Source organism: Berghia stephanieae, chromosome 4 (assembly GCF_034508935.2).
Source record: "Berghia stephanieae isolate SIO BIC M18660-M18661 chromosome 4, UCSD_Bste_1.3, whole genome shotgun sequence".
NCBI lineage: Eukaryota > Metazoa > Mollusca > Gastropoda > Nudibranchia > Aeolidiidae > Berghia > Berghia stephanieae.
In genome coordinates, this window is record NC_088363.1 from 51,321,054 (window position 1) to 51,348,553 (window position 27,500).

Sequence of the window (27,500 nt, forward strand, 5' to 3'; positions counted from 1 at the left end):
CAAAGGACTGTGACAGTTTGGAATAATCTAATGTTTGAGACCAAAATAAATTAATGAATCATTTTAAGAATGCCATTGATAAAGATCTTACCAAAATTATATTTGATTTTAACGAATAATTTAACATGACATTGGATATTATTGTCTTTTGTATAACAATTATTTGAAACTCTCGAATGCACAAGTCGGACATGTCAGATGAATGTAAAGAGAGTAAATTATACTTCGAATATTAGATATGACATTTATTTATGGATTAGAAATTTAATTCTCAATATTATCAATTAATTGACATTGTATACTAATTATATAATTGATAAATTGTATCTATGCATAAAACTTGCACAGAGCATTTAAAGATTTTTAGAACCTATTAGCTCTTAAACGATACGATACAATACGATAATAATAATAAAATGAATAATGATAATAATAATAATAATAATAATAATAATAATAATAATAATAATAATAATAATAATAATAATAATAATAATAATAATAATAATAATGATAATAATAATAATGATAATAATAATAGCAATACTACTACTACTACTAATAATAATAATAAAATTAATAATATTATGTTTTTGGATCGAAATAATAATATAATGATGACCATAATATTAAAAGTCATGATAATAATAACAATAATAATAATAATAATAATAATAATAATAATAATAATAATAATAATGATAATAATAATAATAATAATAATAATAATAATAATAATAATAATAATAATAATAATAATAATAATAATAATAAGTTTCTGGATCGATTTATCCTATCACAGCAAGGCATGTTCTCGGTGTTTCAGCGGACCCTCCATAGACCCCACAAGGCGAGCTCACACCCCATAAAACACGAAACAAACAAACCTAACAACAAGAAATTAGAAATTAGAAAAATTGTGAGATCACAATTGGAATACGGAGCAGTTGCCGGGGACCCCTACCTGAAAGAGGATATTCAAAAACTTGAGAGAGTCCAGAGACAAGGCGCCCGGTTCATAACTGGGAACTATAAGAGCAGAACCCTAGGATGCATGACAAAATGTTAGAAGAAAGAAATCTCATCCGCCTCCAACAAAGAAGAAAAGAAACCCGTCTGTCATTCATGTTCAAGATAATAACAGATCAAATACCATCAATAAAGGCAGACTCCTTTTTCACGCCACGACCAAACAAAAGAAAAATCTGAGCACTCACTTTCGCCAACCACATAACCGAAAACCCCATTGAGAGATACGCCACAAACAATTCGAACTGCTTCAAAATCCCACAGACAAGAACACAAAACTACAGAAATTCTTTCTTCATTAGAACTATCTCGGAGTGGAATCGGCTGGATGAACTGGTCATCATGGCACCACACCCAAACGATTTCAAGGCCCGACTGACATGGGCCCGCGCCCAATGAGGACGCCGCTGAAATACAACCAGACCATTGGTTTCTTCAGCGCCAACCATACAGATAGATACAGGTACTCAATAAAATTAGAGAAACTCCTCTCCAAAGACCACACGACGCAAACTAGTTAGTCTGTTAGTGCATGGGCCAGTGGGCGAAACCCTCCCCCCCCTGGGGGAGTTTTCGCCACATGGTTTTTCTGAAACAGCAATATATCTTGAGTATTAATCCGGGTGTTACCGTTTTTTCAAGTGTCATTTACGAGAGTTACGGCCCTTGAAAGGTCATTAGGTGCAATTTTTTGTGAAATCGTTTTTGTTGCATAAAATGGTTGTTTATCACCTTAAAATTGTTTCACATACAATCAATAATGGAATTTTATTGTAATTTCTCATTTTTTGCCTCATATCATAAAATATTTTACAAAGCCATATAGCGTTTTAAAATCTTTGATAGCCATTTTCTCTATAATTTGAAAAAAAAATCTATTACAGTGTACTTGTTTCCCTTCAGGATGAATAAACAAGAGGGATTTTGCACTAGCACAATTCAGGCATGCTTCAGGGACATATAACACAAATTAATCCGGGTGTTACCGTTTTTTCAAGTATCATTTACAGCAGTTATGGCCCTTGAAAGGTCATCGGGTGCAATTTTTCGTGAACTCATTTTTGTGCATTAAATGATTGTTTATCACCCTAAAATTGCTTCAAATGCAATAAATAGTGGAATTTTATTGTCATTTCTCATTTTTTGCCTCATATCATAAAATATTTTACAAAACCATATAGCGTTTTTAAATCTTTGATAGCCATTTTCTCTATAATTTGAAAAAAAAAATCTATTACAGTGTACTTGTTTCCCTTCAGGATGAATAAACAAGAGGGATTTTGCACTAGCACAATTCAGGCATGCTTCAGGGACATATAACACAAATTAATCCGGGTGTTACAGTTTTTTCAAGTATCATTTACAGCAGTTATGACCCTTGAAAGGTCATCGGGTGCAATTTTTCGTGAACTCATTTTTGTGCATTAAATGATTGTTTATCACCCTAAAATTGCTTCAAATGCAATAAATAGTGGAATTTTATTGTCATTTCTCATTTTTTGCCTCATATCATAAAATATTTTACAAAACTATATAGCGTTTTTAAATCTTTGATAGCCATTTTCTCTATAATTTGAAAAAAAAATCTATTACAGTGTACTTGTTTCCCTTCAGGATGAATAAACAAGAGGGATTTTGCACTAGCACAATTCAGGCATGCTTCAGGGACATATAACACAAATTAATCCGGGTGTTACAGTTTTTTCAAGTATCATTTACAGGAGTTATGGCCCTTGAAAGGTCATCGGGTGCAATTTTTCGTGAACTCATTTTTGTGAATAAAATGATTGTTTATCACCCTAAAATTGCTTCAAATGCAATAAATAGTGGAATTTTATTGTCATTTCTCATTTTTTGCCTCATATCATAAAATATTTTACAAAGCTATATAGGATTTTTAAATCTTTGATAGCCATTTTCTCTATAATATGAAAAAAATATAATTACAGTGTATTTGCTTCCTTTCAGTGATAAATAAACAAGAGGAATTTTGTACTAGCACAATTCAGGCATGATTAATGGGCATATAACACATATAAATTTGTAACATTTGACCTTGCTGTAGCAAAGAAAGCTTACGATATTGTCTAGCAAAACCCACAGCTTTACAAAACAGTCATTATTCACCTGGGTGTCTTTCACACCATAATTTCATATCTTGGTACCCTGGGAAAGCTCCAAAGTGGATCTGGTTTTGAAAAAATTGTGACTGAAGCAGGGCTATGTGCACATGGTTCTATGGATAGGGTTATGAGTGGAAAGAACTACAACAGGGCTATACGAGTGCATGTGTCTGTTTTGGAGGCTCTAGAGAGGCTTCTGCTTGCAAAATTTGAGCAGGACACGGATTCAAAACTCAGTAAAGACCTCATGTCTTACATAAAGGAATTCACCGAAGGAATTTCAAGCCATACAGCTAATAAAATTCTCCAGTCAACTGTGTATGCTGAGTTATTTTCCCAGTATGAAGCCTTCAAAGAGAGTGTCCGCTCAGGAAAGTACGGAAAAAACTGCACAATACTGGATCCAATACATGGACAGAGTTTGGCTTCTCCTCCAGTTTCTGCGAGCTACAAAGACAAACAACTTTCTTCTTCATATATCTTGTTTAAAAGAACTGTGCCCACTGCTTTTTACCATGAATCACCACAATTATGCCAAGTATCTCAGTGTATATTTTGTGTCACTAGCCAACCTGATTCATTCCCACCCAGGGGCAGAAGAAATGTTACAAGATAATGGATTTAGTGTCTCCAGATCAAGGACGCCTGCTGGAAGAATAGCAGTTGATATGACCATTGGACAAACAATAAACAAACATGCAAAGACAAAAGGAGGTATTGTTGGGTTCAGCAAGAGTCTTCCAAGCTATTACCGTTGGAGTGTAACAAGACACAATCGAGCAGAATATGTATCAGCAACCCAAAGAATGATCAGCAACAACAACTGTATAGATATAGACACCCACAAAGAATTGAGCCTTGCAGAAAAAAGACAAAGTGAAAAGCGAGTGCAAAAGATCCTCCAGGCATTTTCAGCATTTATCAATCCCTTTGAAGTTGAAGATGGTCTGGTCAGTCTAGCTTCAAGAATGAAAGTGCAAGAGGATGTTGCTGATGACCTGCTAGCTGTGGAAAAAACAGGAAAAAGATTGTTTGAAAGTTTTGTTGAAAACAGACTGAAGGAAAAGACTGTAGAATTTCACAAGCCATTAGAAAGGAACAAGACCAAGACATTTGCATCATTGAGGAAAGTGGTAACAGTGAAAAAAGACATGAACCTGGTCAAAATCAAGGCACAAAGAAATTTATTTGGCCAGCTTCTTGTTTTGTCCCAAGAGCACAGTGTTGATCTTCAAAAAGTTCTTCAATATCCTCTAACACCTACTCCATGGTCGCTGGCTTCATCAGATGGTTTACCTCTGAAGACCAACAAAGCAACTCAGTTGCACAAGCTCACGCCTGACAATTCATTAATGTTCGAGGATTATGCAAAAAAAAACAAAACAAACACCGTTTACATTGTTGATGGCAATGCACTGTTACAAACTCTGTCAGCAATCCCAAATACATTTGGTGAAGTAGCCAAACTTACATTTTCCTCCTTATTACAAGCAGCTTGTGTACACTTTGTGACTGATACTTACATAGAAGATTCAATCAAAGGTTGTGAGAGATTGAGGAGTGGATCTTCTGAAGATAATGCATACTTGTTAAGAGGATCTGCAACAACAGTGCCCAGACGTTGGAAATCATTTCTCAGCTGCGTTGATAACAAAAGATCCCTTATCAGGTTTCTCCTCAAGGAATGGGAAAGTAACGAATATGCAAAGAAACTAAGAAACAGGGAAATCTTCTTTGTCTGTGAAGAGAGATGCACCTTACTTTACAGTGACACGGATGAATTTACCACAGCTGTACCTTGTCTAGATCTCTACTCATCACAGGAAGAGGCAGACACACGAATTATACTGCACTGTCAATATGCTTCCCGCCAACCAAACTGTGAAACAATTGTTGTCAGATCACCAGACACGGATGTCTTCTTACTTCTCCTTTCATTCTCAGAGACAATTGGAAAGGCCCTGATTTTTTATACTGGCTGTAGCAACAACAGGCGACAAATCAATGTCTCTCAGATAGCAAAGACTTTGTCTAAACAGATGTGTGATGCATTACTTCGTGTCCATGCATTCACAGGCTGTGACACAACAAGTTGCTTTGCTGGGCAAGGAAAGCTGAAAGCTCTAAAATTTCTTCAAAAGGAGGAAGATCTTAGAATTCTGTTCTCCAGATTTGGAACATCAGCAGCTGTTTCGAGTAATGACTGTCTCATGTTAGAGTCATTTGTGTGCAAGCTTTATGGCAAAACCTCATGCACAAGTGTTAACAAAGTGAGGTATGACATAGTTCGCCAGCGTTTCAAAGGAAAGAAAGGTACCATCTCATGCAGTGGTGGAATTGATCTGTGTCAGATGCCTCCTTGTAGTCAAGTATTGTCAGTGCACATATCAAGAGTCAACTTTCAAACTCTCATTTGGAGGAATGCAGTGTGCCAGAATCCTAGCATTCCAAAACCAGAGGATAACGGTTGGCAGAGAAATTCTGCAAATGAATTGGAAGTACAGTGGTTCAAAGATGCTTTCATTCCAGATGAGTTGCAGGAAATTGTGTATGAAGAAAGCTGCACCAGTACTGACGAAGATACATATGCCGAGGATGGTAGTGATAGCTTTGACAGTGATTTCCTTGACGACACTTCAGAGGACGAAGAGGATTTTGCTACTGATGATGAGGATATGTAATAAATTGGTGAGCAGTGCAAACTGTTAAGGAGTAAAGCATGTTTGCAAAACACATAAGGATATTGTTTTTATGTACTTACTGCATCTTGAATCAAGGATCCCTTTTGAGTATCAATTATTCTTCATAATATAACAATGCGATTTCGTTCAAAAGTCTTCGGTAATGATGCTTCACTTGGGTTGTGAACAAATTAGTCTTTTTTCATGATATATCTATTGTTTTTACCACACCTTCAACTTACTTTTAAATGTGACAACTGGACATCAATACCATGTTTAAAAAGAATGAAAATTATGATGAATTTGGCATCCCACAAAGTGGAGAAAAATTTAAGGGTTGCGTACACTTTTAGTTTTTCCTGTGACGTAGAAATATGAAGGTTGTTGTTGAGGCTTGGGCCATAGCTTTCTTCAGTGCTACATTTTTAATGAACATGCTGTTTTTGGCCATATTTAAAATAATTTTTGTGTAAAACACTGAAATAGCCCATAAGTTTAGATATGACACTTCATGAGATTACTGACAAATTGTTTCAACTTTCTGTGAATCTATATAATATTTACAAATTGAAAGCTTGTGCACATAGTTTGATAGTATATTCAATTTCCTTCAGTTTGATACCCAATTTGCATATATTTGAATTAATATTGTAGTCTCCAGAGCCTTTGAAAGAAATGTTGTCTCTTTTTTGCAAGGGGACACAACTCACTTTTTTCAAAGAGCCATAACTCTCTTAAATGACACTTATTTTTACGGTAACAGTGGAATTTGTATGGCCAATAAGTTCTATTATTGGAAAAACATAGTGGCATAAACTCCCAAAGGGGGGGGGGGGGTCCCAGTGGCCTAAGCACTATGTCTCCATTGCTCGTTTTTTGTGTGTGTTGCGTCTTGTCAGGATGTGATCTGATTGATAGTATTTAGTGAGAACTAAACAGCACACGAGACAAACGAACGAACAACAAGAAATTATATAGAAGCCCTCTCCACAGACTGCAAAACACAGCAGTAACAAACAACTAACATGTCGCCGTTTATAGCATTGCTCGTTTTTTGTGCCCCGTGTGGTCAAGATGGACGACTACAAAAAGAAAGTTATAGAAATTGTGAGAGACCGGCCCCTATTTGGGACCCAAAGAACTCAGAATATCACTTCTGCTGCTGCTGCTGCTGCTGCTACTTCTACTATCATCATCATCATCATCATCATCATCATCATCATCATCATTAGACAAGCGTCCTATCAGAAAGATACTAAGAAATTGCTATTGTCCCTCTTGGCTCGATAGCTCAGTTGGTTGAAAACTCGCTTCACACGCAAAGGGACCGTGATCGATCCCGGATGCAGTCGCGACAGGGGGTCCAAAAATTGCGACTCTTTGCTGACGAAACAGCATTATATAATCGGATAAGAACAACAGACGACTGCAAAATACTAAATGACGATATAGCTAAATTACAAGAATAGGAAACAATAAATTAAATGGAATTCAACGTATCAAAGCGCAATTTTCTAACCATCACAAATAAGAAAGTATCGATTACATTTGAATACCAACTTCATGATCAAAACCTGGAAGATGTAAAGACAACAACCTCAAATGGAACGACCACATGATATGTCACCTGGCTTCAACGTCACACCTTCTTCTGTTCCGGTTCAAAACTTCTTTGAAGTGTGTAACCAGTCCTCCGGAGGACTAACAATGAATATGTTAAATGTTGAATCATAAGGTGGCATAACTATTTTAGTTGTTTGTTGTGTAAGCAGATTCTTATGATTAAGGGGCGTAAATATAGGATAGATGATCTTTATTGACGACCAGCATTTATTTAGGGTAGAAAATAAGATACCATCACTCTGAAACCAGAGGAGTAGCTGCACAAGATTTTTACCCAGCTCACCTGAGGACTGATTTTACACCTCCAAGGAGAACCAGTATTTTGACATCACCCTATTGTTCACTACCTATTACAATGATTTCTTTTTTGGTCTACAATCATCATTTCAATCAGGTGACTACCTAATTTGTGACTCAAGATGGTCGTTAGACCCGTCAAAGACTAAGTGCGTAAAACCGGTGCCAGGAAATAGTCAGTCAAAAAGTAATGCCTTACAAGTTTGTAAAAAAATTGGTACTACAGATGTTACACAGCTCCCCCCAAAGCATCGAGCGGAGTTCCTAATGTGTAAGTAATTTTCTTCCATCTTTAACTGCCGTACTCTTGAAGAAAAAAAACAACTCGTATTTAAAAATTTGACTTCGCAAAGTCCCAGGTTTGAGAGTTCTTGCCAAGGTGAGTGCCATTTAAATCGATCGAAATTTGAGGGATGTGTTTTCGGGCTAAATTGTTTAAAGGGCGATTTGGGTCAGTTCTAAAAAAATAATTACCTATATTGGGCGGTTTTAATCATTCTGTATCGTCATTACAGGTTAAAATAACCAACATTTTTGGTGGAAAAAAATACATTATCTGTGTTAATACCCGTTTTGCGACCTTGTCCTATCAGCCATCAACTGTTAGACATAAACTTCACACTTAGAGACTCTGTTGTCAGCGTGCGCATTATTGCAGGATCTCGATAGCGTCATGTTTTGTCACAACTACTTAGACATAGAACAAAGACAAATAATTGTAGCCACTCTGGAAGAACACGGTAGTAGTCCGACAGAGTGCAATCCTAATCCAGCGACGATGTATACATAGACGGACAGCAATGGACCCGGGTGTCCCCTCCAAAATGTCATGGTCTAAAATGAGTATTGAGAGCGACTCGACTATGCATAAAATAAAGATGTGAAGAATAAGGCCCCCAGAATAAACTAGTTACTTTAAAATGAAGAACGAATAAAGATTTGTTTAAGATGATATAAAAAGAAAGATGAAATTTAATTAAATGAGTATTCTGATGAATAATGATGATTACAGTTACAAACAGAAATATGAAGATATTACTTATCTTATTACTATTATAAAATGCGGGTAGACTTGTGGGGTTCCACCTCCAGTTGAGAAGGGTTGTATTATTCCTCCGACGGGCTCAGGGTTGATCCATTCTCGACAGTGATTGAACTGGCCAAGGCAAAAGCTCAGGCGTCTTGATGGGTGGAAATCAAAATTAAGCAAATATTCCACAAAGTCCCGAAAGATAAAAATCTTTAAATATATATATATATATATATAATGTGAGGAATGGAATGGCTGGCCTTCAGGGCATAGATTGTAGAGAGAAGTGAGTGGGGAAGATTACACCTATCAGCTTTTATAATAAGTGGCTACGTGACAGAAGGTAGAACGAAAAGTATTCACTAATTTGAAATTAATTCAAGGGAATGCTATTAAAGGAAAGATGATCGAATATTAGAAGTTTTTCTCAGCCTACCGAAATATAACTGGAGTGAGATGAATTCAGTTCTTACTAAAATAAAACTTTAATAAAATAAATTGAATAATCGTGACTGTGACAAATGCCATAAAAATTATGCCTTTTTCTTTGCAAGGAAATTTTTGAGATATTGAATTTGAGGATTGCTCTGATCCGATCAGAACGCTATATTAAGATGTTAGAAATAGCAGTTCAATAGAAAATATCCCCGACCTCACGCTCCAGACGTAAAAGGGAACAAACCCCTGCAAATTAAGCGGAGCCTTTCGAAACTTCCTGCATGGATAGCACTGCCACTATTTGTCACAGCAGGGATGGACATTCCAAAAACGCAGTCTCACGCTATATGCAGAAGAATTGGATTCAATAGTCTGATGTTACGTCGCCCAGCAACGGCGGCCATCGTGGTTCTAAACAAAGAAAATCGGTACTTTTTATTCTTCATACTGGCTAGAACTTTTCATGTCTTATGATCAGAATGTGTAAAAGTCAAAACATGATACGATTTATGTTTTTTTTTCTCCTCTGGATACGCTTTTATGCTCATCGGAGAAATATTTCATAAGGGGGCCCGCCATTGTTCCGATAGTTTAGAGCCAGTTGCTAAATTACTATGCGTCGTTACGAGGGAAGTGACGTTACGACTGTTGAAGCGTATCTCAGGCAAACGTGTAGGAATTTACTTCCTATATGTCCAAGAAAATTATATTTCATTAGGTGTTGATTAAGTGAGCGGAACGTTGTTCTATTATACAGAGCAAATTCTACACCTCTTACTAGGCGGAGGCTGCACCAGTTGGCCCAGTCCCAGACCGTAGCCGATAGACTACTTCAGTCTCTTGCAGACAGAAGGAAGCAAAGGTGGAAACCCCCGACTTGACACACTCCAGCAATCATGCTTGATAAAGAAATTGGATTCTGATCGCCAGACACAATTGCAATGAGTGTTGCAAAACAAGGTCGCGAATCATACTTTTGAGCGCAGTGTCCGCAAGTCATACGCACGAGGACAGAGCAACCCTGGGTTGTTTCTGGGTTGTGTCCTAGATTTCCAATAATACTGAAGCCTCGTTAGCTGTCGTACTAAAACCCCCCTGAAGTGCTTCGCCTATCATCAAGGATTGAAGCCCGATCAACATCACTGTATCCTGTCAAAGAGAGATTATCAGTACTTTGTCTATAAACTAGTTCATAGTCAATGGTTTCCTTCAAGTTCCTTAACACATGTTTGATTGCCACACAATGACAAATCAAATGTTTGGTCAGGTAGAGTAGACTGGCTAGCGTCAGGGGTTAGTTGTTTGGGGCAATGTCTGACGTCCTTTCAAAAGTAATGTGTGTGTATGTGTGTGTGTGTGTGTGTGTGTGTCAAAGTGTGTGGGTAATAGGAAAGTGGGCGGGGATTTCTGATATGTTTTTATGTTTGATAATGATGCGCAAATTAAAAAAAAAAAAACTTTAAATAACCTGAATAAATTCTTTTACAACGTGTTGGTTACAAAATACCAAAGTTCATGGTGTTTAAGTGGTGTGCCAAAATTAAGTAGCTAATTAAAAAATCGAAAGTCATCAAAAAATCCTATGTTAATTATTAACGCCTAAAAACATCTCATTATTAAAGCACAATTTTACATATTATAGTCTAGGTTAATAATTTTGGTTAAAGCAAAAGTTGTTGTGTTGGTTAAAACTTTTTCATTATAAGCTGCCTCACTTTTGAAAGTTTGTGGGAAAAGAGATAACCTTTCTTGCTGATAATCAATTATTCAACGCACCCTTATCCCCCCTTCTATATCAGCTGCCATAATTTATTAATAATAATTTGGCTACTTTTTCAGATCTCTACTACCAAGATGACGAATTACTTGGTTGGAGAGTAGGACAAAATACGTTGAAAGGATGCTTCTGGCATGTGAGTCCCGAAGGCCGAGTCACTGCTGAAAAAACCAGAGGACGATGGTCTGGTTATGTTTGTCAAAAGCATCCGAAAAATGCTTGTAAGATCATCATCATCATCATCATTATCATCTTCTTCATCATCATCATCATCATCATCATCATCATCATCATCATAATAATCATCATCATCATCATCATCATAATAATCATCATCATCATCATCATCGTCGTCATCAACATCATCATCACTATCATCATCATCATCATCATCATCATCATCATCATCATCATCATCATCACCATCATCATACTCATCATCCTCTTTCTTTCTTCTTCTCCTCACCATAATATTATAGCAAATGAGAGAGCATTGAAACTTGTCAAAGCAAATATCTGAAAATTTGCATGCCGATATATAGCTTTTGAAAAGTCAAATTAAATATCAAACCAAGTTCTTTAAAGATTTGGTAATTCATACTTGTCACACACCATTCATTATAAATTTGCCCAACCAGTTTAAATAGAAGCAGTTTGTGTTTAATGCAACAGCTGTTCGATACTTTGGACATGGATCCTATTACTTTCAGTTGCTCTGTCATATTTTGTCCAATCAACTAAATTTTTATCATAATCATATCATAATCATTAATACTTAGACAGATCGTAAGACCCTTTAATTCTCTATCAAATGTCAGGATGAAAAGTCAATAATTTATACAAACAAAATATACAATTAGTGCATAAACGATGAAACTATAAAATATCGCAGATGTAAACAAAATGTCAAATCGGTGCATATATTTATCAATGATCGTAATCATCATAAAAAAAGAAACAAAAAATCAAACAAAAGAAGCAAACCCAAAAATAAGATAAACCTCATCTCATTCATGGAGAAAGTATGTCAATGCGTGGAATTCTCTATCAAAAGTATTTTTGTAAGTGTCATGGTCTAAAATGAGTATTATCATCATCATCATCTACTCGAGCTACTCGACTATGCATGAAATAAAGATGTGAAGAATAAGGCCCCAGAATTTACTAGATACTTTAAAATGAAGAACATATAACGATTTGTTTAAGATGATATAAAAAGAGAGATGAAATTTAATTAAATGAGTATTCCGATGAATAATGATCTTTTGACAATCTTATATAATGCGGGTAGACTTGTGGGATTCCACTTCCAATTGAGAAGGGTTGTATTTATTCCTCCGAAGGGCTCAGGCTTTATCCTATTTTGACAGTGATTGAACTGGCAAAGCCAAAGCTCCGGCGTCTTGATGGTGGAAATCAAAATTCATCAAATATTCCACAAAGTCCCAAAATATAAAAATCTTTATATATATATATATATATATATATATATATATATATATATATATATATATATATATATATATATATATATATAATGCGAGGAAAGGTAGAACGAAAAGTATTCACTAATTTGAAATTAATTCAAGGGAAGGCTATTAAAGGAAAGATGATCTAATATTAGAAGGTAAAGTTTTTCTAAGCCTACCGAAATATAACTGGAGTGAGATAAATTCAGTTCTTACTAAAATAAAACTTTAATAAAATAAATGTGAATAATCATTACTGTGACAGTAAGCATTCATTGTTTCAAGGTTTTTGTATCAAAATCGGGTGCTTCTTATATCCTGACAGTACTTTGGAAAATTGAGTTCTGTCGTCGTGACAATAACCTAAGACACACAATAAAATTTGTTGATAACAATATTATCATTTCTCAATTATTACTCCCAGATGACACTTTTTGTAAGAACGGATCGACTTACTTTCCTCCTGAGGACACATGCATCAGGCATAACCCAAGCTCAATCGTACCTTTCCTCAACGCCTACGATTCCTGTAAGCGACTTGACGGTGAACTGACTTTGATTAAAACTCGCGCCAGATATATGTTTCTAAGAGGTAAGTATAATAATCAGACGGTTGATTTTAACACCATGTTCTTTTATTGTTGTTTTTGCTTTTGACAGACAGTCAAAGATCATTAGGAATCAGTATATTCAAAACAGATTATCAAGAAAACTGTTTAAGTAATGCGTTTAAGTTTGTGTTTTTTAAATAGAGTTTTTAATGTTCTTATATCGGCCAGAACTGAAGTATATATATAGATATATATATATATATATATATATATATATATATATATATATATATATATATATACTGTTATGTTGTGTTATTATTATTGAGTTATTGCCCTTTGCAACTGTATTACCAATTTTGTATTTCCATTAATAGTACACTTAATTACATTTAGATAGTTACTTCTAAATAATGTCACAATTGAATATATTAATAGAATACATTATATTCGTATCATTAGTTAACTATACTTGTGCATTGACGTTATATTCATAACGTATATTCCTGTTTATGTATATTTCTATACTGCCATGTTTGATATTACTAAGTCTGTGATATATGATTTAAAGAATTTGAATAAATCAACTTGTTGATTGGCTATCAAATAGTGTCTTCCCTGTCAGTCTTTATGTGCACTGCCTTTGGTGCATAACACACACACGCACACACACACACACACATATATATAATATATATATATATATATATATATATATATATTATATATATATATAGCCTATATATATTATATACATATATAGTTTGTGTTTTAGATTTTTAAAATTATTATTATATCGGCCAGACCTGAAGTAGATATATAGTATCAAAGAGCTGAGTGACGTCAATTTACTTCCTTCTATAACTACATGGCTATGATAATAATCATGAACATGTTCTAGTCCGTTCCAAGTCCCGTGTGCACGGAATGATGCAAATTCCTCCAAAGTTACGAACTGTGGAGCCATGATTTTTTTTTGCATGCGGGCATTACGAATTTTGAATACGGGTATTGATTGGCCAAACGATTTTATCACAATGACTAATTCATTTGATCTTTTCATCGTTGCAATAAAATATGACTCAAACTTAAATATTTTTTTTGCTAATGGTGTGTTGATTCTCTTTCTAATAAATAGAGGTGCCTAAACGAGTCAATAAAATGGAGATAAAGACAAAGGGAGTAAATCTGACTCATGAGGGAACAACACAAAACAAACGACGTTTCGGCCCTTGGCCTTTATCAAGTAACACACAGAATATATATGTATATTTATATTAGATTGTCATAATAATATAGGTGAAAATTTGTAAATGTGTGTGTGTGTGTGTGTGTGTGTGTGTGTGTGCAATGGAAGAGAGAGAGAGAGAGAGAGAGAGAGAGAGAGAGAGAGAGAGAGAGAGAGAGAGAGAGAGAGAGAGAATGAAAGTGGGAGAATGGGAGTGGAAGGATGCGTTTCAAAGATATATTTAAAATAGAGGAGAGTGATAAATTAAATTTAAAAAGTACATATATATATATATATATATATATATATATATATATATATATATATAACAATTAAAAAAAACACAAAACAAACTATATTATTCAAAAATAAATAAAGAAAGAAAACATATCTTAAAATTCCTCATCGAATAACTTTGATGAAATTGGTGTAAATAATCTTGTCGTAAAGATAAATAATAGACGTATTTAGTAACTGTACAATTTGGTGCTGATCAAAATTAAATATAGAAGCAGAGATGCGAATGCTGATTAAGATAATAATATTATAATATATAATTATAATAACAGAATGAAAATCTAATCCCGTAAATAAATGATCAATTAGCCAAAATACATATAGAAATAAAAATAAAAATAAAAAGACTTAAAAGCCCAGTACACTCGTTAAAAGGGAAAGATGGCTGACACTATCTACTGGGCCGTTGCCTCTGGTAAAGGGTCATCGCACGGGCCACAAGCCTCATCATTAGAAGTATATTTGGCATGTATGTGTAGAAAGAATAGAGTGGAAAATGATAATAATAAAAGATCTTTCAGATATTCTGCTTTTGTGCTTTGGATTGAACTTCCCGAGCACAACAGGAAAATTTCAAATTTTAATGTTTTCAAAAATCATATCCTCTCATGGAATGGCCAGCTATGCAAATGTAATATTTGTAATTAATCTAACCGCACACACACACACACACACACACACACACACACACATATATATATATATATATATATATATATATATATATATATTATGTTACTTTTCTTTGTGTGTCATGATTGGAATCTTGATGAGGGAATGTTTTTAAGGGAAAATGTATTACTATGTATTTTTTGCACTATGTGTTAAAACCTATGTCGGTCAAAGGCTTCTATTAGCCCGACTACATTATCTATGAAACAATTTTTAAATGCCGACAATAAATAAATATTTAAATTGAATTGAATTGAATAATAATAATAATAAAAAAAATTTAGTAAATAAATAAATAGATGAATCAATAAATAATTGGATAAATAAAAAAATAATGTAATAAAATAATAATGTAATAAAATAATAATGAAATAATTAATTTAATTAATTAATATATAAATAAATAAATAAATGAATAAATAAATAAATAAATGAATAAATAAATAAATAAATAAATGAATAAATTAGTAAATAAATGAACTAATGATGGAATGGAGGAACTCAACGAAATGATATATTATATAAATAATTATTAAAAAATTAAAAAAAAATAAATTGCCATATAAAGGTAAGGATGGGATTTCCTTCCTTTAATATGAATGATGAGTCGGTACCCTATGCGGAGAAGTTGGAGTGTACATAATAAGGCAACGGCCAGGGCTAGAAAGTCAAAAAGAGAATAATAATAATAATAATAATAATAATAATAATAATAATAATAATAATAATAATAATAATAATAGTAATAATAATAATAATAATAATAATAACAATAATAATAATAATGATAATAATAATAATAATAATATTAACAATAATAATCATGATAATAATAATAACAATAATAATAATAATAATAATAATAATAATAATAATAATAATAATAATAATGATAATAATAACAATAACAATAATAATAATAATAATAATAATAATAATAATAATAATAATAATAATAATAATTAATTATATATTATTATTATTATTATTATTATTATTATTATTATTATTATTATTATTATTATTATTATCATGATAATAATAATACTAATATACATGATAATATTAATGATGATAATAATAATAAAAATAAAAGTAGTAATAATAATAATAATAATGATGATGATAATAATAATAATAATAATAATAATAATAATAATAATAATAATAATAATAATAATAATAATGGCTTGGTGCAACGACCGGGAATTATTTATTATTATTATTATTATTATATATTATTATTATTATTATTATTATTATTATTATTATATTATTATTATTATTATCATTATCATTATTATTATTATTATTATTATTATATTATTATTAACTATTTATTATTATTATTATTATTATTATTATTATTATTATTATTATTATTATTATTATTATATTATATTATTATTATTATTATTATTATTATTATTATTATTATTATTATATTACTATTATTATTATTATTATTATTATTATTATTATTATTATCATTATTATTATTATTATTATTATACTCTCTCTCTCTCTCTCTCTCTCTCTCTCCCTTTCTCTCTCTTTTTTTTATATTAATTTTTTTTCAATATCTCAACAGCGGAGGTAGGGGGCCACTAATAACACTATTGTTGTCTAGTATTCTTCAATTACACCCCCTCCCCCATCCCCCTACCTTATTCTTGAAATATATATATTATAGCTTTTCATCTCTCTCTCTCTCTCTCTCTCTCTCTCTCTCTCTCTCTCTCTCTCTCTCTCTTCCATTGCACATAAACACACATTTACAAATTTTCGCCTATATTATTATGACAATCTAATATAAATATATATGTATTCTGTGTTTACTTGATAAAGGCCAAGGGCCGAAATGTCGTTTGTTTTGTGTTGTTCATTCATGAGTCAGATTTACTCCCTTTACCTTTATTATTGCCATCTTGAGTTCAAAATGACACATTAAATTATAACAATTGTTTATATCAATTGTGTACAAAGTGTACATTTTGATGTGTCATTTTGAACTCAAGATGGCAATAATAGTGAGTAGTGCACATGCATCTTGTAAAATGGAAACCCCTTGTCAAGACTGTGGGCGAGTTTAGCTATCGTTATCACAACAGAATTCACTGTGTATAACATCGTATAATAAAACATCAAAATGTTAACTCATCCCAGACCCTTCGTTTTTTATATACCGTAAAGAAGAAAAATTCTAAAGTATGAAACTGTAACCGATGCAATAGAATCGGCTTAATGTCACTAACAATTTGAGAGTTCGAGCCAATTGTTATTAAAATCCGTCAGAAGATTGTGAAGATATCCACCTCAACGAGTGCACACGGGTTTTGGAACGGACTTTAATTTATATCCTCTTTGGAGTTTCTGCTTTTAATTTTATAATGGGAGTTACTCTGGACGACAGTTAACCAGGCCCCTCTTTTCTTCCTCTTAGAGAAAAAAATTCACCCAGTTTGGGTTGAACCCGTCAAAAAGATAACGACTAAGGCGGAGGCCACGATGTGGTTCTTCATGATGAAGGTCAGTCGAAGGAACAATGAGAATGGACCGTAGTCATCGTTGACTTATAGCCTGACATTAGGACTCACTAGGTCTTATTTTTGGACGCCATTTTTAGGATTATGCAGCCCCAAGTGAGTTGTCGTTAGTGGTGATCAAGGAAACAAGTGATCCCTTTGGTTGAATATTGAGTACAACTCACTTTTTGTTTTCTTATGTGGTTAAAGACTTGTCTTTTGACGTCATTTTTTGGTCAGTGTCAGGCTATACGTTTGCGATGGCTACGAGTGGGCTCTGTTTATTGTTTATAATTTTTGAAATTGAAGGGCGCTTACGACCGACACATGGCAATAGGGAAGAATAGTGTGATGTCAAAAAACTGCTCTCAATTTTATTGGAAGTGTAAAGACACTCTTATGGAGGACTGGATACCTACCTTGTGTAGTTGATCTTCTAGTCTCAGAGTGATGGCATCTTATTTTCTAACCTAAATATTTGCTGGTCGTCATCCATCCTAGGTTTTTACGCCCCTTAATCATAAGAATCTGATAAACTAGTATTCAATATGTAACCCATTCATTGTTAGACCCCCGATTGTTACATACGCACTAACAAGGAGTTTGGACCCGAAATGTAGAATATGGGACGTCACGATTTATCTTTTTTATTTCTATTTGGAAAAACATGTTCAAATGCTAAAATATTAACAATGCGCCTCAGACCTAAAATAATATAAAAAAAACAACCCTACGATCATGTGATATAAACATGATGCTTGATGTTTGATTTGTACTTGGGTCTGCTGTTATTATTATTATTATTATTATTATTATTATTATTATTATTATTATTATTATTATTATTATTAGTATATTATTATTATTATTATTATTATTATTATCATTATCATTAATATTATCATCATCATCATCATCATTATCATCATCATTATCATCGTCGTCATCATCATCATCATCATCATCATTATTATTATTATTATTATTATTATTATTATTATTATTATTATTATCATTATCTTTGTTATTATTATATGTAATAATTTATTACATCATCATAGTCATCATCCTAATCTGCTCAAATATAGCCATAATCTTCATCTTCATCATCATCTTCATCATCATCATCATCGTCATCATCATCATCATCATCATCATCATCATCATCATCATCGTCATTAACAACATCAACAATATTGTAATTTGCACGATTTAAGGGATTTTGGTTGCCTGATATTCAACCTAATAAATCACTTGTGGCCTGTACTGAGGAGACTCCGAGCAAAAGGACTTGGTATGATGAAAAATGTGTAAGGAGGTACGGATTTGAATGTGAATTGCCTAACATTAAGCCGGGTAAGTCCGTTGCATCAGTATAATAGCGGCAATGTGGTCTTGTGATATGACACTCGCATTTACTTGGAAAGTCTTGGTTTAGATGCCCGCTCTGAGCGGCACATAGTTGAGACTTTTAAAAAAACTCTTTATTTATATTCTCTCACCGAACTCATATGTAAAGTGAGCACCTGGCAGCTAACAGCGTCGCCTCTGTAGGAAAGAAAAGTGTAATATGTCTCGTATATATTATGTGAAGCGTTGCTACTGGCGAGGGACCACTTGTAAAGTGCGTTAAGTGGGTTTAGTGGATATCGCGATATATAAAGCAGAAGTTTAAAAAAAAAATGAATCTGCACCAGCCTCATTCTAGTGTTCTGTCAGAGTAACTCGATGTCAGAATGTGTATTAAATTTTTTTTTTGTTGATTAGAAAAATGATATAATATTTTGTTGTTTTTTGAGAAATCATTGTCTTTTGTGTTTAAATGAAACAGCGATAGTTGAAATATGTGACTTATATTGGCTATACATAATAATGATAATATTAATGATAATAATGATAATAATAATAATAATAATAATAATAATAATAATAATAACAATAATAATAATAATATTAATGATGATAAATAATAATAATAATAATAATAATAATAATAATAATAATAATAATAATAATAATAATAAAAAATGGCATTTATATAGCGCTTTACCCCGTATCACAGGCTCTAAGCGCTTTACAGTGATATAAACAAAACATATTACAGTGAGACAAGTGTGAAGGAAACGTGATACGAATTCAATTTAACAACAACAAAATATGAAAATAATATTGCAACATTATGACGTAAAAAGATAAAACTTTAAGCGAGATTTGAACGTTGTCAACGAATCCGAGCATCTCACGTGTGACGGGAGAGAGTTCTAAAAATGGGGGGGGGGGGGGGGGGGGGGGGGGGGGGCGAAAATTGAAAAGACTGTTCACCTATTTTACGCAATGGCTTAGGTTTGACAAGGATTAATTGGTCATTGCCTGACCTCAAGTTTCTATTATTGCGTACAATGAGCCTGGCTGCGTTATTTTGAGCAACCTGAAGTTTGCTAATTTTGTCTTTAGCTAAATTCGCCCAAAGGGAGTTACAATAGTCCAATTTAGATAAGGCTAGCACTATTCAGTATCTGATACTGAATAGTGGTTTTGCACTATTCAGTATCAGATACTGAATAGCGGTTTTCCACTATTCAGTATCTGATACTGAATAGTGGTTTTGTACTATTCAGTATCTGACACTGAATAGTGGTTTTGCACCTTAATACGGTGTTTTTTTTCCGAAACCTGACAAAGTTATGGGAAGAGGGCAGCTGTGGGAGTAAATCTGGGACTCAGAGAAGTGTACACCTGTGGGGAGTGAACCTGGGACTGGGTTTCGTCGGGCTTCGTAATAAAAAGCAATTACTTTTTTACGAAACCCGACGACACCTGGCAATATCCGGCAAAGTTATGGGAGGTATGCAGCAGCGTGTGTGTGTGTGTGTAAGGGGGGGGGGGGGGGGGCGAGAGGAGGGGATGAACCTGAGATTCAGGGAAGTGTACACCAGTGGGGAGTGAACCTGGGACTCTGGGTTTTGTAAAACAGCAATAACAAAATGGGGGAGGGTGGGGGGGGGGGGGGTACGTTTTTACGAAACCCGACAATATGCGGCAAAGTTGTGGAAAGTAGGCAAAGCGTGGGGACTGAACCAGAGACAGTGAACTGTACACCAGTGGGGAGTGAACCTGAGACTATGGTTTTCGGCGGCCTTCAGCTAATTTCATATAAAAGCAATTACTTTTTTAACGAAACCCGACGAAACCTGGCAATATCCGACAAAGTTATGGGTAGTAGGCAACAGTGGGGAGTGAACCTGAGATCCATGGAAATGTACACCAGTGGGGAGTGAACCTGGGTCTGGGTTTCGGCGGGTTCTGTAAAAAAAAAAGCAATTACTTTTTGATACGAAATGCACCAAATCCCAACAGAATGGGGCAAAGTTATGGAAAGTAGGCAAATAATGGGGAGTGAACCTGAGACTAAGGGAAGTGTACACCAGTGGGGAGTGAACCTGAGACTATTGTTTTTGGCGGGTTTCAGCTAGTTTCACATAAAAGCAATTACCTTTTTACGAAACCTGGCAATATCCGACAAAGTTATGGGAAGTAGGCAACAGTGGGGAGGGAACTTGAGATTCATGGAAGTGTACACCAGTGGGGAGTGAACCTGGGTCTGGGTTTCGGCGGGTTTTGTAAAAAAAAAAGCATTTACTTTTTGTTTACGAAATGCCAACAAAATGGGGCAAAGTTATGGAAAGTAGGCAAATAATGGGGAGTGAACCTGAGACTAAGGGAAGTGTACACCAGTGGGGAGTGAACCTGAGACTATGGTTTTCGGCGGGTTTCAGTACGATTCACATAAAAGCAATTACTTTTTTACGAATCCCAGCAATATCCGACAAAGTTATGGGAAGTAGGCAACAGTGGGGAGTGAACCTGAGATTCATGGAAGTGTACACCAGTGGGGAGTGAACCTGAGACTATGGTTTTTGGCGGGTTTCAGCTAGTTTCACATAAAAGCAATTACCTTTTTACGAAACCTGGCAATATCCGACAAAGTTATGGGAAGTAGGCAACAGTGGGGAGGGAACTTGAGATTCATGGAAGTGTACACCAGTGGGGAGTGAACCTGGGTCTGGGTTTCGGCGGGTTTTGTAAAAAAAAAAAGCAATTACTTTTTGTTTCCGAAATGCCAACAAAATGGGGCAAAGTTATGGAAAGTAGGCAAATAATGGGGAGTGAACCTGAGACTAAGGGAAGTGTACACCAGTGGGGAGTGAACCTGAGACTATGGTTTTCGGCAGGTTTCAGCGAGTTTCACATAAAAGCAATTACCTTTTTACGAAACCTGGCAATATCCGACAAAGTTATGGGAAGTAAGCAACATTGGGGGGTCAACTTGAGATTCATGGAAGTGTACACCAGTGGGGAGTGAACCTGAGACTATGGTTTTCGGCGGCCTTCAGCTAATTTCATATAAAAGCAATTACTTTTTTAACGAAACCCGACGAAACCTGGCAATATCCGACAAAGTTATGGGTAGTAGGCAACAGTGGGGAGTGAACCTGAGATCCATGGAAATGTACACCAGTGGGGAGTGAACCTGGGTCTGGGTTTCGGCGGGTTCTGTAAAAAAAAAGCAATTACTTTTTGTTTACGAAATGCGCCAAATCCCAACAGAATGGGGCAAAGTTATGGAAAGTAGGCAAATAATGGGGAGTGAACCTGAGACTAAGGGAAGTGTACACCAGTGGGGAGTGAACCTGAGACTATGGTTTTTGGCGGGTTTCAGCTAGTTTCACATAAAAGCAATTACCTTTTTACGAAACCTGGCAATATCCGACAAAGTTATGGGAAGTAGGCAACAGTGGGGAGGGAACTTGAGATTCATGGAAGTGTACACCAGTGGGGAGTGAACCTGGGTCTGGGTTTCGGCGGGTTTTGTAAAAAAAAAAGCATTTACTTTTTGTTTACGAAATGCCAACAAAATGGGGCAAAGTTATGGAAAGTAGGCAAATAATGGGGAGTGAACCTGAGACTAAGGGAAGTGTACACCAGTGGGGAGTGAACCTGAGACTATGGTTTTCGGCGGGTTTCAGTACGATTCACATAAAAGCAATTACTTTTTTACGAATCCCAGCAATATCCGACAAAGTTATGGGAAGTAGGCAACAGTGGGGAGTGAACCTGAGATTCATGGAAGTGTACACCAGTGGGGAGTGAACCTGAGACTATGGTTTTTGGCGGGTTTCAGCTAGTTTCACATAAAAGCAATTACCTTTTTACGAAACCTGGCAATATCGACAAAGTTATGGGAAGTAGGCAACAGTGGGGAGGGAACTTGAGATTCAGGGAAGTGTACACCAGTGGGGAGTGAACCTGGGTCTGGGTTTCGGCGGGTTTTGTAAAAAAAAAGCAATTACTTTTTGTTTCCGAAATGCCAACAAAATGGGGCAAAGTTATGGAAAGTAGGCAAATAATGGGGAGTGAACCTGATACTAAGGGAAGTGTAAACCAGTGGGGAGTGAACCTGAGACTATGGTTTTCGGCAGGTTTCAGCGAGTTTCACATAAAAGCAATTACCTTTTTACGAAACTGGCAATATCCGACAAAGTTATGGGAAGTAAGCAACATTGGGGGGTCAACTTGAGATTCATGGAAGTGTACACTAGTAGGGAGTGAACATGAGACTCTGGTTTTCGGCGGGTTTCAGCTAGTTTCATATAAAAGCAATTACTTTTTTACGAAACCCGACGAAACTGGCAATATCCGACAAACTTATTGAAGTAGGCAACAGTGGGGGGTGATCCTGAGATTCAGGGAAGTGTACACTTGTGGGGAGTGAACCTGGGACTCTGGTTTTTGTAAAAAAGCAATACCAAGGGGGAGGGGGAATTACTTTTTTACGAAACTCGCCAAAACCCGACAAAGTTATGGGAAGCAGGCAGCAGTGGGGAGTGAATCTGGGATTCGGACACCAATGGGGATTGAACCTGGGACTGCGAGAGGCTGATACCAGTGGACAGTGAGCTCAGAATGTACTTTTATTTCGAAATTGTCAAAAGTTATGGGAAGTGGGCACCATTGGGCAATGAACCGGGACTCAGGGAAGTGCACACCGGTTGGGAGTGAACCTGGGACTGTGAGAAGGGGATATCAGTGGAAATGAACCTGGGACTATGGAGGATGGATGCCAGCGGGAAATGAAGCCGGACTATGGGAGTTGGGTACCAGACAAGAATGAAGCAATTCCTTTTTTACAAAACCCGCCAAAACCCGTCGAAAAACCATAGACTTAGATTTACTCCCCAATAGTGTACAGTTCCTGAGTCTCGGGTTTACTCCCCACTGTTGCCTACTTTCTTTCCATAACTTTGTCGGATATTGTCGGGTTTCGTAAAAAAAGTAATTGCTTTTTTTTACAAAACCCAGTCCCAGGTTCACTCCCCACTGCTGCCTACTTCCCATAACTTTGTCGGGTTTCGGCGTGTTTCGTAAAAAAAGAAACACCCCTAAAAATACCACGTGTATTCAGTAAATAGATGTCAATTGTAGTCTAATACTCAGTATCTATTCAAATTATTATTATTATTATTATTATTATTATTATTATTATTATTATTATTATTATTATTATTATTATTATTATTATTATTATTATTATTATTATTATTATTATTATTATTATCATTACACGTAAATTTTAATATAATACGGCAATTAATTCACGGAAGTACATCGCTCAATTAAAAATGGCAGAAAGTCTGTTCACATATTTATAATGAATCGGGTTTGTCTTAGATGACAAAACAAAAAAACAAACAAACAAACAACAAAAACAACAACAACAACAAGAAATGAGACAAACAGAAAAAGCAAGATTTTAAAAAGTAATAAACAATAGAAGAGCACATCAATGAAAAACAACAACGAGATTATAACACATAAAAGATATTCGTAATAAATCGATAACTGATTAAATTACTCCAACTACTTGATTAAAAAAAAAATAATCATAATCATAATAATGATGATGATGACGATTACAACAACAAAAAGAATAATAATAATAGTATGTAAGTAGAAATAATAATAATATTAATAATAATAATAATAATAATAATAATAATAATAATAATAATAATAATAATAATAATAATAATAACAATAATAATAAAAATAAAAGAACAATAGTATAATGTCAACATTAAAGTATATTACAAGCAAATAAAATTATTAAAACAAAAGTTTTAATAGACAGAAGGAATTTTAAAAATATTGGGGACAAAAAAAAAAAAAAAAAGTTATCCCTGCTGGGATTTGAACTCTCGAACCTTAAGCTCAGAGTCAAACAGCTTATATCCACCAACCATGGTGGCACTGAATATTTAGTGACATTTAATTATGTCTATTTAGACATTTAAAAATGTATTTGATTGCCACTTTTACTTTGATATTTTGATCTATGTTAATTGCACAATAGCAGAAATTAAAAAATTACGATCAAAATATTTTTGTAACTTTGAATCGGGCTGGCAGTTACTGCACGTGTTCAATCTGGAAGTCGGTCAGCAGTTTATTTACATTCAACCGAGATTGTCGCACTTTTCACTCTCTCTATAAAAAAGAGTTCCTTGCGGATACTGAATAGTGGCAAAACACTATTCAGTATCTGATACTGAATAACCACTTCCTTTAGATAAAACCAGTGAATTAATTAAAGGAAGTGGTTATTCAGTATCAGATACTGAATAGTGCTTTGCCACTATTCAGTATCCATAAGGAACTCTTTTATTATAGAGAGAGTGAAAAGTGCGACAATCTCAGTTGAATGTAAATAAACTGCTGACCTACTACCAGATTGAACTCGTGCAGTTACTGACAGCCCGATTCAAAGTTGTAGAAATATTTTAATCGTTATTTTTAAATTTCTGCTATTGTGCAATTAACATAGTTCAAAATATCAAAAGAAGAGTGGCATTCAAATACATTTTTTAATGTCTAAATAGACTTGATTAAATGTAACTAAAAGTTCAGTAACACCATGGCTTGGTGGATTTGCTGTTTGACTCTGAACTTAAGGTTCGAGAGTTCAAATCCCGGCCGGGTTAACTTTTATTTCTCCCCAATATTTTTGTTTTAATCATTTTATTTGCTTGTAATATATTTTAATGTTTATATTATACTATTATTATTATTATTATTATATTATTATTATTATTATTATTATTATTATTATTATTATTATTATTATTATTATTATTATTATTATTTCTACTTACTATTATTATTATTGTTGTTGTTGTAATCGTCATCATCATCATTATTATGATTATGATTTTTAAATCAAGTAGTAGGAGTTATTTAATCAGTTATCGATTTATTACGAATATCTTTTATGTGTTATAATCTCGTTGTTGTTTTTCATTGATGAGCTCTTCTATTGTTCATTACTTTTTAAAATCTTGCTTTTTTCTGTTTGTCACATTTGTTGTTGTTGTTGTTCTTGTTGTTGTTTTTGTTTGTTTGTTTTGTCATCTAAGACAATTTACGTGATAATAATAATAATGATAATAATAATAATAATAATAATAATAATAATAATAATAATAATAATAATAATAATAATAATATAATAATAATAATAATAATAATAATAATAATAATAATAATAATAATAATAATAATAATAATAATAATAATAATAATAATAATAATAATAATAAGGCTCCTAATAATAATAATAATAGACGTCTATAATAATAATAATAATAATAATATAATAATAATAATAATAATAATAATAATAATAATAATAATAATAATAAAATAATAATAATAATAATAATTTAAACAGATACTGAATATTAGACTACAATTGACATCTATTTACTGAATACACGTGGTATTTTTAGGGGTGTTTCTTTTTTTACGAAACCTGAAACCTGCCGAAACACGCCGAAACCTGACAAAGTTAGGGGAAGCAGGCAGCAGTGGGGAGTGAACCTGGGACTCAGGGAAGTGTACACCATTGGGGAGTGAACCTGGGACTGAGTTTCGTAACAAAAAAGCAATTACTTTTTTACGAAACCCAACAATATCCAACAAAGTTATGGAAAGAAAGTAGGCAACAGTGGGGGAGTGAACCTGAGACTCAGGGAAGTGTACACTATTGGGGAATAAACCTAAGTCTATGGTTTTTCGGTGGGTTTTGGCGGGTTTCGTAAAAAAGTAATTGCTTCATTCTCGTCTGGTACCCAACTCCCATAGTCCCAGGTTCATTTCCACTGATATCCTCTTCTCACAGTCCCAGGTTCACTCTCAACCAGTGTGCACTTCCCTAAGTCCCGGTTCATTGCCCAATGGTGCCCACTTCCCATAACTTTTGATAATTTCGGTAGGTTTCGAAATAAAAGTACATTCTGAGCTCACTGTCCACTGGTATCAGCCTCTCGCAGTCCCAGGTTCAATCCTCTCTGTGTCCAAATCCCAGATTCACTCCCCACTGCTGCCTGCTTCCCATAACGTTGTCGGGTTTTGGCGGGTTTCGTAAAACAGTAATTCCCCCTCCCCTTGGTATTGTCTTTTTACAATATCCAGAGTCCTAGGTTCACTCCCCACAAGTGTACACTTCCCTGAATCTCAGGTTCACCCCCCACTGTTGCCTACTTCAATAACTTTGTCGGATATTGCCAGGTTTCGTCGGGTTTCGTAAAAAAGTAATTGCTTTTATATGAAACTCGCTGAAGCACGCTGAAAACCAGAGTCTCAGGTTCACTCCCCACTGGCGTACACTTCCCTGAATCTTCCATAACTTTGTCGGATATTGCCG

At 34.3% G+C, this 27,500-nt stretch overlaps 1 protein-coding gene across 1 annotated transcript in view; it reads left to right on the top strand.

Moving 5' to 3' along the window:
* Nucleotides 1–27,500, top strand: part of LOC144970778 (lymphocyte antigen 75-like) — a 44,224-nt gene that overhangs the window by 2,794 nt on the left and 13,930 nt on the right. The window contains exons 2-6 of the mRNA XM_078910786.1: nt 7,851–8,024; nt 11,061–11,219; nt 12,892–13,059; nt 17,659–17,744; nt 18,958–19,096. Coding sequence (XP_078766912.1) covers nt 7,851–8,024; nt 11,061–11,219; nt 12,892–13,059; nt 17,659–17,744; nt 18,958–19,096 — 726 coding nt within the window. The remainder of the gene's footprint in view (nt 1–7,850; nt 8,025–11,060; nt 11,220–12,891; nt 13,060–17,658; nt 17,745–18,957; nt 19,097–27,500) is intronic.